At 40.8% G+C, this 13,891-nt stretch overlaps 1 protein-coding gene across 7 annotated transcripts in view; it reads right to left on the reverse strand.

Annotated features, from left to right (window-relative positions):
* PUS7 (pseudouridine synthase 7) overlaps positions 1 to 13,891 on the reverse strand; it is a 65,406-nt gene that overhangs the window by 32,402 nt on the left and 19,113 nt on the right. For 4 of the 7 annotated variants that reach the window (XM_063606328.1, XM_057302925.2, XM_003811186.7 and 1 more), the window contains exons 5-7: positions 12,678 to 12,822; positions 5,420 to 5,531; positions 2,144 to 2,221 (exon numbers count right to left, since the gene is read on the reverse strand). In XM_063606328.1, the coding sequence (XP_063462398.1) occupies positions 2,144 to 2,221; positions 5,420 to 5,531; positions 12,678 to 12,822 (335 nt within the window). Of the gene's footprint in view, positions 1 to 2,143; positions 2,222 to 5,419; positions 5,532 to 7,211; positions 7,230 to 12,677; positions 12,823 to 13,891 lie in introns of all 7 variants that reach the window. The other 3 variants (XM_034964722.4, XM_063606326.1, XM_034964721.4) reach the window with 1 other exon arrangement.

A 13,891-nucleotide genomic window follows, 5' to 3' on the forward strand; every position in this document is an offset into this window, starting at 1 on the left:
GTCCATTACCCACAAAGGTTATTTCAAATCTCCACTCTCTTTCAAGCTCCCTTACCCACTCCTGCCCCTTCACTCTGAGCAAATGACTCCACATTCTATATGCCACAGCGAGAAAATGAAACCAGGCCACCAGATAGGAACACCATCATCTTCATGTATTTACTCCTGCTCTCTTTCAAATGCTTCAATATTTGTACACACCACCAGTAAAAGCAATGGTGAGATGACTGCTTTTATGACATCATGCCACTGTCTCAAGGTCAAGGAAGAAAAAGAACTGGAATAAACATTACGATACAACCGGTGCAACAACTACATTATTTCAGGGGAATCAGAAAAGTAGTGGGAAAGAAGCCCAATTGTAGGGTATTACGGGGTAAAGAGGAGATACCACCATAAATTCTTTATAAAAAGATGAGGAAATTCAAAATAAATATCTGGGCTGGGCGTGGTGGCTGATGCCTGTAATCCCAACACTTTGGGATGCTGAGGTGGGTGGATCACTTGAGGTCAGGAGTTCAAGACCAGCCTGGCCAACATGGCGAAACTCCATCTCTACTTAAAATATAAAAATTAGCCAGGCACACTGGTGCATGCCTGTAATCCCAGCTACTTGGGAGGCTGAGGCAGGAGAATCACTTGAACCGGGGAGGTGGAAGTTGCAGTGAGCCAAGATCCCACCATTGCACTCTAGCCTGGGCGACACAGCAAGACTAAAAAAAAAAAAAAAAATCCGAGAAACCAAAATAAATACATGTATTTAAGTAGAGGTAGCAAACATAGCGTACTTTATTTTTAATTGCAGTATGACTGACATACACTGTACACATTTAAAATGTACAAGTTTTGACATGTGTATAAGCCCATGAAACCATTACTATATTAAAGACAATGCATCCATCACCCCCAGAAGTTTCCTTGCCCCTATGTTATTTCTCTCTCCCACCATTCCTTGCCTCTGGAGGTATACTAATAAGACAGCCTAAATGTGTCTGACACAGTACAGCTATTAAATTCATCCTTTCTCTTTTACCTTCACTGTGACTAACTGGGTTCAGACCCTTATTCTCCCTCCCCAGAATACGTCAATAGCCCTGGTCTCTAGTTTTGCGTGTCTTGCTCCACCCGCGATCCGTAATCCAGCCTCTATACACCAATCCCCATTTAGATTAAGGTTGAGGCAAAGACCCTCAACCTGACCTAACAGGCCCTTCAGGATCTACATCCTGCCTAACTCCTAGATCCTTATTTCTCGCTATGCTCCTCAAAAACTAAAGTACATGCCAGGTACCAAATATGCTTTCCAACGTCTTTTCTTAACCTGCTTTTTTGGTTTGGAAAAAACAACCCTAAATCCTACCCAGCCCCAGGAAATCTCTACTCATCCTTCTAGAATCTAGACCAGTGGTTCCCAATCGGGGGCAATTCTGGCCCTCAGGGAATATCTGACAATGCCTAGAGACATTCTTTGCTATCATAACTGGGCAAGGAGTTGCTACTGCTACATAGTGGGTAGAGACTAGGGATGCTGCAAAACATCCTGCAACGCACAGGACAGTCCCTACAACAAAGAATTATCCAGCCCCGAAGGGCAACAGTGGAGAGGTTGAGAAGCCTTGAACTAAATTAAAACTCAGCATCCCATTTTCTATGAAAGCTTTCCTGTGTTCCCTCCACATCAACTCCCATGCTTGTTGACAGGCATACATTAACATCCAAAGTATATCTCTATTTCAGTATTTATCTCACTGCAGGAGAAGTTCTGATTTACATGTCCGTCTATTCCACTAATTATAATTGCTTCAAAAACACAGACTATTGCTTTTATCTGTAGCTCTCGGGTGTACAACAAAACAGCATGTTCACTATTTTGTAATTTTAAATAACATATTTAACAATGAATGAACAAAAGAGAGAAAGAAGCATTATTCTCTTGGCTTTGCCAAAAAAATCTTTAAAAATTACACAAATAATACACGTTTCATAGATAAGAAGAAGAAAAAAACAGAATGAAAAGTAATTTTTAAATAGGCAGAAGCACCATCTAAAGCTGAGAGAGAAACCCCCAAAGTAAATTTGAGAATTCTGAGAAGCAGTGCCAGGATATTTACAGTATAAATCCTGTTACGTGCTCTCTACTTACTTGAGAACAGCAATTTCTTGAACTGTTATAGCCCTTTTATCTTTGGTTCCCATGTAGGAGAATATATTTGGCTTGACTCTGGTAAGAGAGAAACAAGATCATCTGAAGTCACATACTGTAATATTATAAGGAAATCCTAATTCTCATAATTTAAGTTTTAATATAAACATACTTACAATCATAACACAGTAAGAGAATGAGGAGAAACTTTATTTTAACATGAATCCAGGGAGGCTGGGCGCAGTGGCTCATGTCTGTAATCCCAGCACTTGGGAGGCCAAGACGGGTGTATCACCTGAGGTCAGGAGTTCAAGACCAGCCTAACCAATATGGTGAAACCCCATCTGTACTAAAAATACAAAAATTAGCTGGGCGTGGTAGTGTGTGACTGTAGTCCCAGCTACTCGGAAGGCTGAGACAGGGGAATTGCTTGAACTCAGGAGGCTGAGGTTGCAGTGAGCTGAGACCACTCTGCTGCACTCCAGCCTGGGCCACAGAGTGAGACTCCGTCTCAAAAAAAAAAAAAAAAAATCTACTAAAACAACATAAATTCATATGCAAGCTAGAAAAGTAAATGATAGCCAGGTGTGGTGGCATGCACCTACAGTCCCAGTTACTGGGGAGGCCTGAGGCGGGAGGACTGTCTGCACTCAGGAGTTGGAGGCTGCAGTGCGCTATGATGGTGCCTGTGAACAGCCACTGCACACTACACTCCTGCCTGGGTGACGTAGTAAGACCTGCTCTCTTTAAAAAAAAACAAAAAAGGTAAATGATGGCCAAATAATTCTTTGCTTTTTTTTTTGAGACGGAGTCTCTCTCTGTCACCCAGGCTGGAGTGCAGCGGCACAATCTTGGCTCACTGCAACCTCTGCCTCCTGGGTTCAAGCAATTCTCCTGCCTCACCCTCCCAAGTAGCTGGGATTACAGGCATGCACCACCACATCTGGCTGATTTTTTGTATTTTTAATAGAGATGGGGTTTCGCCATGTTGGCCAGGCTGGTCTTGAATGCCCGACCTCAGGTGATCCACCCGCCTCGGCCTCCCAAAGTGCTAGGATTACAGGGGTGAGCCACTGCGCCCAGTCAATAATTCCTTTCTTAGCAGTGTAAACATTTGTGGCTATTGGTAAATAACTGATGTTGTTCAAAGACTTGGCTAGCCAGCAACAAAAAAGGCAACAATGCACTTCCTACCCATCACCTACAATTCATTACATTAGACAGTGAAAGCAAAGAAAAATGCATTCTAGAGATATAATGTACCACTATGAAAATTTATCTTCAATTTTTAAAAAGTTATTGTGTGAATTTTCCATGCTGCTATTGCTTTGTATTAAAAAATGAAAAAAGCCAAATGAAATGCTAAAACTGGGATCTGAATAGTTTTGATATGAAGATAATAAGTAACCTAGTTAACTAAGAAGTATTTTATAAACTTAACCGTTCCATATGAGAAAGAAAAAGCCAGGAAGGATTTCTTAAACCCTGAGCAATCCTCAACTCCCGATCTTGGAGGAACTCCCTCCCCACCCACCTATTCCTGTCAAGAATTGTCTGTTCTCTCTGGCTCAGGTACAGGCATAGTAGCACAGACTCTCTCCCAGGGAGTTAATAAATAGAGCAAAATAAATGTCACTTAATTGGGTACTGTGTATTATGGGCTGAACTGTGTCTCCCCCAAAATTAATATGTTGAAGCTCTGACCCCCCAGGACCTCAGAATGTGACTGTATTTGGAGATAGGGCCTTCAAAGAGGTGATTCAGTTAAAATGAGGCCATTTAGGGCAGGCACTAATCCAATCTGACTGGTGTCCTCCTAAGAAGAGGAAATGGGGACACACACAGATACCAGGGGTGTGCGTGCACAGGGAAAATGCCACATGAAGACACAGTGAGAAGGCAGCCATCTGCGAGCCAAGGAGAGAGGCTTCCGGAAAAAAAACAAACTTGCCGACACCTTGAGCTTGGGACTGTTAGCCTCTAGAAGCATATGAAAAGTAATTTCTGTTAAGCCACCTGATCTGTGGTATTTTGTTATGGAAGTCCTAGCAAATTAATACACTGTTTCCATATTTAAAATGAGTTAAATATATATTGGAAACCAAATTTCCACATCCTACAGACTTGCTGTGGTGTGTAGCCACTTCCATTTTTAAGAAAAGCTTTGGCACCTTGCCGATCCCCAGAGATCCAGTCTCTGCTATATTTACATTCCTGTTAGAAAATCAGACCGGTCTCAGGTTTAGTCAGTCTCCAGGAATTGAGAGCTCCCAGTCTGGCAAAACCAACCTCTGCAACCACGTCAAAGGATAAGTATAGGCTTTCAAAAGAGAAAGTTAATTTTTATTTTCAACCAGATTGTTAACTCTCAGCTGCATGTGAATCATTTACTTATGGAATTTTCATCTTGAATTATTGGCACTATGTATGTGGGGGTCAAAAAAATTAATTCATCCATTGCCTAAAAAAACTATCCTCACGGCCTGGCACAGTGGCTCACGCCTGGAAGAAACAATGCACTTCCTATCCATGATCAGTGATTTTTTTTTTTTTTTTTTGAGATGGAGTCTTGCTCTGTTGCCAGGCTGGAGTGCAGTGGCACAATCTCGGCTTACCGCAACCTCTGCTTCCCAGGTTCAAGCAATTCTCCTGCCTCAGCCTCCTGAGCAGCTAACACTACAGGCACATGCCACCATGCCCAGCTAATTTTTGTATTTTTAGTAGAGATTGGGTTTCACCATGTTGGCCAAGATGGTCTCGATCTCTTGACCTCGTGATCTGCCTTCCTCGGCCTCCCAAAGTGCTGGAATTACAGGTGTGAGCCACCGCGCCAGGCCGATCGGCAATTCTTAATCCCAGCACTTTGGGAGGCTGAAGTGTGAGGACTGCTTGAGCACGGGAGTTCAAGACCAGCCTGGGCAATATAGTGAGACTCTGTCTCTAAAACCTAATAAAATTAGCCTGGCATTGTGGCATATGCCTGTAATCCCAGCTACTCAGGAGGCTAAGGTAGGAGGAATGCCTGAGCCCAGGAAGTCAAGGCTGCAGTGAGCCTGATCATACCATCATTCACTCCAGCCTGAGTGACAGAGTGAGACTGTCTAAAAAAAAAAAAAAAAAAAAAAAAACCAAAAAGAAAGAAAGAAAACTATCATTGGGAGGAGCGTTTACTATCTGTAATCTGTGCTCCTCCTGCTCCTTTTTCCATTAGCATGGAAAAAGGAATATACGTTTCTGTTGCTTTGATTTTGTATAGGCATAATAACAGTAACTCACCTTAAGTATTTGGAGAGTACATTAATAGCATCCATGGTGTCTTTGTTTTCCTTATATAGTACGAAGTGGCAGTAACTTCCCCTAGATTTTGGCCAAGAATGTTTTCTTGGATCTTGAAAGCAAAAAAATTAACATTATATATACCATAATAAAAGTTATAGATGTAAGAGCTCATTTTTTGCTATAGAACCTTTGAGTGGAAAATCAGTTCTACTCTGATAAAGAAATACAGGTTAAGTGGTTATAGCTGTGTGGACTAGAGGTATTACATTTCCTGTAATTGGACACTTAACATTATCTATCCATATTAAAAACAAAAAGCTAAAATGTGGCTGGGCACGGTGGCTCACACCTGTAATCTCAGGACTTTGGGAGGCCAAGGCGGGCAGATGGCTTGAGCTCAGGAGTTCAAGACTGGCCTGGGCAACATGGCAAGACCCGTCTCCACTAAAAATAGCCAGGCATGGTGGTGCACGCCTGTGGTCCCAACTACTCAGATGGCTGAGGTGGGAGGATCACATGAACACGTAGGGTGGAGGTTGTAGTGAACCGAGATCATGCTACTGCACTCCAGCCTGGGTGACAGAGCAAGACCCTGTCTCAAAAAATAAATAAAAGAAAAATATTTTTAATTAAAAAAAAGAACATAAAAAAATTAAGCCAGGTTAAATGTTAACTTCTGAGCAGCTAGTGTTACTTCAGTTATTCAATCCTGTGTTAAACAATGTAAGATTTAGGCCGAGTGTAATCCCATGCACTGTAATCCCAGCACTTTGGGAGGCTGAGATGGGCGGATCACCTGAGGTCAGGAGTTTGAGACAAGCCTGGCCAACATGGTGAAACCCCATCTCTACTAAAAATACAAAAATTAGCTGGGCATTGTGGCGAGTGCCTGTAATTCCAGCTACTTGGGAGGCTGAGGCAAGAGAATTGCTTGAACCCGGGAGGTGGAGGTTACAGCGAGCCAAGATCGTGCCATTGCATTCCAGCCTGGGCAACAAGAGCGAGACTCCGTCTCTCAAAAAAAAAAAAAAAAAGTATGCATATCTACATATATATATATATATATAGAGAGAGAGAGAGAGAGAGACAGAGAGACATACATATATATGCTTTAGATTTAAGCTGCTCAAAGTGTTTTTTTTTTTTTAAGTACTTTGGGAAAATTATATAAGCCTAAACTGCACTTTATAGACGCTGTACAATAACATTCATGAGTCCTGTGTGGCACAGAGCTGCAGTTGTTACTTAAACAACACATCTAGTTCATTTGATTACTGTAACTCCATGAAAGAAAAACTGAAAAAATGTTTCATACAACAATTCCTAGAAAGAGTCCTCTTCTTTTAAAAATAATCCTTTTTCATGAACTCATGAATCCCTTATCTTCAGAGGCTTAAGATACTGCTGGTACTGAAGCTGGTACTTGGATACCTGGCTTTGTCAAGGCAAAAGCACTGTTTGGTAAGTTAGTGATAAGTTACAATGAAAAGAACAAAAGACTCCATAAACCATTTCAGAAAACTGCCATAGCATGTATGCTAAGTGAATCACCCTTCCTTCTTGATAAATATGTGAGTTTTTTCTGTCTTGGACAGAAAAGTATTACAAGTATTTCTTTAGTCCTTGGTGTGAATTCCTCACAAGTTCTTCAGAAAACTGTTGAGTAGGAATATCATTTTCGGTTTTCCTTCCAGCTCACTATCAGTTAAGCAAAGTTGTCTATACTTAGCACTTGTGACAAAATCTTTGGCATTTCACTTTATCTATATGAAATGCCAAATGCTCTTACCTGCTGCAGTTCTGACCTCTGTCCAAATGCACAGCATAAAGAGCACAAAAGAGCAATGTTTAATTTATAATATTAAAGTGCTTTAGAGGTGAACATGCAAATGATCGCATGGTTAAGTTTACACTGAGGACTTCTACAGCACCCGGTAGTTATGCGGTGGGTTAACAGCCATTTAGACATTAACAATGGAATGTTTTAGAGGCAAACAGTGAACAAGTAGAAAACTCTTCTACAGGTGCAGCCTCCTTGTCTCAATCCCTTCACAATGGGCATGTTAGTTCATGCTCAAAGCTGCACTGTCTGTACCCATGGGATGAAGCAAAAGGTTTAAGGATAGTAAATGCTTCCCCAAAAAGAGATCTGTTTTCTTAAATATGGGAGGACATGTACCAAAATGCTATTTGTGATTATCTTTTTTTTTTTGATAGTGAGACTACAAGTAACTGTTGCTTTGCTTTGTACTTTTCTGCGTTTCATGAATTTCTTGCATTGAATTATAAAGACTTTTAAATTTGAAAAATGTTAAATATTATAGAAAACAGCTAAGTTCTTTATAGATTAAAAAAGATTTAAGAGATGACTTTAAGAGGCTTATCAATGAGTGCAATGTTCTGACCTTGTTTTTATCATTCTTTGAACAAGCCATCTGTATATAAAAAAGACATTTTTGAGATACAGCAAAACCAAATATGCAATAGGTATGTGATAGGAAGAAATTATTGTTGATGTTTTTGGATGTGATAATAGTTTGGGGTTTCAGTCCTCATCTGGCAAATACATACTGAAATATTTATGAGTGAAAAGCCATGCTATGTAGAATTTCCTTTAAAATGCTCCAGCAAGAAAAAAAAGAGGAAGGATAGATCAATAAAACAACAGAATGTTGATAATCTTAAAGATGGTTTATGGGTACATAGGTTCCATATACTATTTCCTCTATTTGACTGCAAGTTTGAAAATGTCTATAATAAAAACTTTAAAAATGCTTGTGATAAAAGTTGATGAAGTGTAGCTACATTTTTCTCAACTACCCCTTTGGAGTATTCATAATTAAGTATAATGGCAAGAAATAAATGAAGCCACAAGACTCAAAAACTAAATGCTGCTATACCTTAAGAGAAACCATGACAACAGAGTATGAGTTTTGGCTCACAAGCATGCATCTTCTATTTAGCAAATCCAAGCACTGAGCATGCATACAATTATCTCCTTTGCAAACAACAGATACAAGTATGCATTCTTTTTCTAAGTACACTCAATATACAAAATAGTAAGTATATGCATTGATTAACTGGGAATATTTTAAATAACAGAAAATCAATGAGTCTCCATTTATTTTGGGCAACTTGTGTGACTTTATAAAACTCCACCCCCTAAGAATGCTAAGCAGCATATACTTAGCTTTATAATTTGAGTGAATTTAAAATAACTTGCAGACATTTTTGAGACACTGATTTATACTGCAAATGCACAGAATTCCCAGGCAGGGTAATATGGTTCCTATTTGAAGAAGGCTGCATCCAGCTTCTGAGGGCCTAACAAGGCAGTCCCAGTCTAGTAGAAATGGAAACCAGATAAAAGGGAAACCAAGTTCAGGAAGTTTGATTTATTGAGCACAGAGATCTCCATGAATAAAGAAGGAAAAATGTTTCTAGCTGAGAAAGATGAAAAGATGGGGTAGCATGCGGAATATTCTTTCCTTCTTATTCAAGGTCATTCCCACCATCGCACCCCTGCACACCAACCTTCAGCTTTTTCAGGGATCCTACTCCATCCATTATCTTTATTTTGTTATTTGCCTCCCTGAATTTTCACCTTCTCTCTCCATTGTCTCTTTCCTTTTTGAAAATATGTATTTTTCTTTTTATAGAGATGTTTTGCCATGTTGGCCAGGCAGGTCTGGAACTCCAGGCCTCAAGTGATCTGCCCGCCTCAGCCTCTCAAAGTGCTGGGATTACAGGCGTGAGCCACTGCGCCTGGCCTTCCATTGTCTCCCTTGCATATATAAATAACTCACAGCTCTTTCATCTTAAAAGCCTAACCTATGTTCCCCTCTCCTTAATTATGTTCGCTTCTTCTCCTCTTTGCAGGTTATTTGAAAAAGCAGTCTGTATATACTACCTTCCATCTCAACCTACTATGTAAACTGGTTTCCAACCTCATCATTCCACTAGAATGCTCTGGTGAAAAGACACCAACAACTTCCATGTTGCTAAACTGATAGACAGGTTTTTCAGAGTAATTATCTTGCTGGACCTACCTGTAGCATTTTCCATTGCCACAGGAATGGAAGCAATGGTAGTCCATTGATCACTCTGATTATTGGGATTCCCTATTCCTGTGGATTCCATAACACCAGTCTTTCCCAGAGAGCTTCTTTGTACCTGTCTAGCTCTTCCTCCTGAGTCTCTATGGATTCCCACATACAGGGATCCCTCCTGGGGACCATTCATTTCAGAAAGTATAGAGAACCTGTACCTATCACATGGCAGAATTTTCTTTTTTTACATAAGTCTTTAAAAACTATGTTCTTAGAGGCATTTGGAATGTATACTGTCTCAAAATATAAATTAATTTGTCAGTAATGTTATGATAGTTTAGATGGTATTTTCAAAAAAATATCACATATACATTTTGGTAGGTAAAGCAATGTGCCCTATCAGACTGGCTTAACACATAAAATAATGTCTGAGTTTAAATAGTTGGTAATTTGTGGTGTTTGGGAACAATGTTTTAGAATCCACCACATCTATGTTTTAGGATGCACAATTCTATCTGAGAAAAGTTCAGGTTAAGAATATTGTGAATCTGCTAGATAATGCATAATAACAATTTCTATCAGGATCTGGCAGTAATACAGCTAAAAAAACCCCTGTAAATTACAAAGCTTTGTAATGATACTTTAAAAGCTAAATCATTCAAATGCTAGGCAAGATGGCTCAGGAGGACAAGCTGTCACTGGTAGAGGGCCATGAACAATAATCTTTGGAGATACCAGCTCTTCCTCCTTTCCTAGGGCTGTTCACTTTAGGCCACTCTCAGCTTGGGGAGAGTGGGGTCTATAAAAATGAATGCAGGCTCCTAAGTGCCCATCTGTGCCAGGGGTGGCCTTCCATGAGGAGGTGGGAGAGATGGCAGAGATTTAGTCCATCTTTGAAGAAATGCCACAACACCACAAGCCCAAGAAATGTGGTTCTCTATACAAGAGGGAGTTGATCCAATCTGACTTCCTTCTTGCTTCTTTTTAAAGTGAGAAATTCCTTTCTTACTGAAGGTGTCCAAAGGAAAGTGGGAAAGGGTGGTTCACATCGCACAGCTCAGTACTTCACTTGTAAAATCTTAAGGAAACTTCGTAACAACAACAACAAAAAAAAGAAAGGCGGGTGTCGCATAAGCAGAGAAAATGTGGATAAAAACACAACATGAGAGACCTGGCACTGTGTTTAATGAAGGGGATGGGTAGAAAGGCTGTAATGGCTGCTTTGGCCTGCAAATGCCCTCCACCCTCTCACAAAACCCAGTATCCTAAGAAATGATTATCACTTCCAAGAAGCCACCAGTCAAAAAAACAGTTTTTGCTTTTTCCAACCTGCTTCCTCATGACCACATCAAGCAGAATAAGACCTTGCCTTGTCTTCCCGCCTTCATAATGGGCAGCACTGCTGACCAACATGGGCTGTTTCTTGACAAAAAATAACTCCCTAGCAGCCTTCCCAACTGGGTTCCCTGAGAGAATTAGGACCAAGTGCCCCAAGGCATGGCTGTCTGTAGAAGTCACCTCTCCTCTCCATCTACAGCAGTTACTAGCTACACACTATCCTTGGGAGAACTGAACCAACAGTGGCTCAAATCACTTTCCACTGGGCTTACTCCTCTTTGAGCAACCTTGGCTGAAAAAAGGCTGCTCAGGTGATATTTTATACCATGACCCAGACATTAAAGAAACACACAGCAACCACACCATTTGTTTGTGGAGTAAAAAGTAATTCAGAACTCATGCCCCAAGCAGTTCCAGGACACATCATCTGGCTTTTCTTTACAGTGTTCACTGAAAACTGGCCTCTGATCTCCACCTCTTCCTCTGGAACTGCTCAGGTATCTCATCTCTATAGCACTATCCAGACTTGCTGCCTTGACTAGATTATTTCCTCAGGCACAGCGAAGCTTTCCTCCTGTTCTCTTTTTTGTTATACCCTCTCATTTCACTAGAAACATGGTTATAAGCAATTAAGGCTTCATCCATCACAGTATTATCTTTTGAATTAACCTAAAAGAATACTGACAGAGCCCTAATAAATAAACAGTTTTTTGTTATATGGTCTTAGAATTTTGCCCCAAATATATCTAGGAATAAATGTTCATTAATACAGGCCACCGCTAGTAGGAGAGGAGGGTGAGGAAATAACTTTTTCTTGTTGTAATTTTCATTTAAATTTTATCTGTCAATTTGGTAGGTAAAAAAAAAATTACCTAATTTTCCTGAAAGGTTATATGCAAATAGAAACTTTTGTGGCTGTAGATAACACATTAGAACATAAATATCAGTGACTCACTGGGACTATGCCCATTTCAAATGAATGATACACAACAAAAGATGGGCTGAGACAAAAGGGTGTCTTTCTATATATTCCGTATTTTTTATGTGTGACTGAAGAAGATACAGTTGGAAAGCAAAAGCTCTTTCAATATAGGGGCCTGGCAAAAAAATATGCCTCTTTCAATACAGGGGTCTTGGCCGGGCGCGGTAGCTCACACCTGTAATCCTAGCACTTTGGGAGGCCGAGACGGGTGGATCACGAGGTCAGGAGATCAAGACCATCCTGGCTAACAAGGTGAAACCCCGTCTCTACTAAAAATACAAACAATTAGCCAGGCGTGGTGGCAGGTGCCTGGAGTCTCAGGTACTCAGGAGGCTGAGGCAGAAGAATGGCATGAACCCGGGAGGCGGAGCTTACAGTGAGCCGAGATCATGCCACTGCACTCCAGCCTGGGCGACAGGGCGAGACTCCGTCTCAAAAAAAAAAAAAAAAAAAAATATAGGGGCCTTGCAAAAAATGTGCCACTGGGATAGGTGACAAGCGTTTTTTGTTCATCTGAAAGCTTTCTTTCCTCCATGAAGAACACAGAATGAGCAATAATCCTTCTATTTTCTTCTTGAATTGCCACTCAGTATGCTCTGCTCTTCAGGGAACATATCAAATCCCTAAGACTCTCTCTCAGGCACTACTATAATTTCAGCAAATCTTTACTCACATAAAAGACCTAATGCCCCTTGCCAGGCAGGCTGCAGGACTGCGCTGGCATCTGAAGTGACAATACTCACCCTCTCTGAAGGAGGGACATGATCAATATTGTTCTCTGAGCAGCACTATAGTAGCCCTTGAACATGAACAGGCAAGGCTAACGAGGAGCGGGGCCTGCCGCTCACGGCTGCCTGGCAGGAGGAAGCTGCTCACAGACACCTACTTGCCAAAGCCTTTTTCCCAGCTGCGTGGTAGGCTACAATGTATTTCTTCCCCTCCCTATCCTCTGTTTTTGTCTCTAATCCTGGAAACAGAGATTTGATAGCCTGATGGATGATGGTTCTTTTCTCTTTGGTGTCCTCGATAACCTATTAAAAAAAACAGATAGCAATACCACCAAGTTAACAAACATTAAATAGGGAAGTAATACAGTGAATTAGTAAAAACACTGCTCACCTTATTAACTACGCAAAATAACAAAAGTGCCTGCATACGATTTCAAAAATCTTTTATTTTTATTTTTTTGACAGTCTCGCTCTGTCGCTCAAGCTGGAGTGCAGTGGAGTGATCTCAGCTCACTGCAACCTCTGCCTCCCGGGTTCAAGGGATTCTTCTGCCTCAGCCTCCTGAGTAGCTGGGATTACAGGCTCGCAACACCAAGCCTGGCTAGTTTTTGTATTTTTAGTAGAGATGGGGTTTCACCATGTTGGCCAGGCTGGTCTCAAACTCCTGGCCTCAAGTGATCCATCTGCCTTGGCCTTCCAAAGTGCTGAGATTACAGGCGTGAGCCACCGTGCCCAGTCTCAAAAATATTTCAGAGCTTCCCAATATTGCAAATCCCGGGAGCCCGTTGATGGAGCACATCCATCTGCCAGACACTGTACAAAGCACTGTGGTCATCATTTTATTTAATCTTTGTAATCTCTCCATCATAACACCATTATATCTATTTAGAAGTGAGGAATTGTGTCTGCGGTTATATAGCTGGAAGGTGGTAGAGCTGGATTTAAAATCCAGGCTGTCAAACCCATGGGCCACCAACCCAGATGCTCCTTCTCAGGGTCTCTGCTGGACAGACACCTTAGGGCTCCTACGTGAAAATGCAGGCAAAGCTAGGCCTTTTGGTATGTGAGAAGCTCAGTCCTTTGAACAATCCAACCTACAGCTGCTTCTTATTGAATTATATTCTGAATTATTTTATAATGAGGTTCTAGCACATGGGTTTACAGTAAAGAAAAATCAACATGATATAAACTCACTAGTTACATATTTTCAGCATGTGAGTGCATCTCATACTGAGAATTTTCCCTCCCTCTTTACTCAATACAACCACAAATGTGTGTATATACCTCATTTTAAGAATCGAAAAAAATTCACAAAACAAGATTCATACTATTTGCAATGCACAAATATTTTCTATGTTATTGCTATTATTAT

This window comes from Pan paniscus, chromosome 6 (assembly GCF_029289425.2).
Source record: "Pan paniscus chromosome 6, NHGRI_mPanPan1-v2.0_pri, whole genome shotgun sequence".
Taxonomy (NCBI): Eukaryota; Metazoa; Chordata; class Mammalia; order Primates; family Hominidae; genus Pan; species Pan paniscus.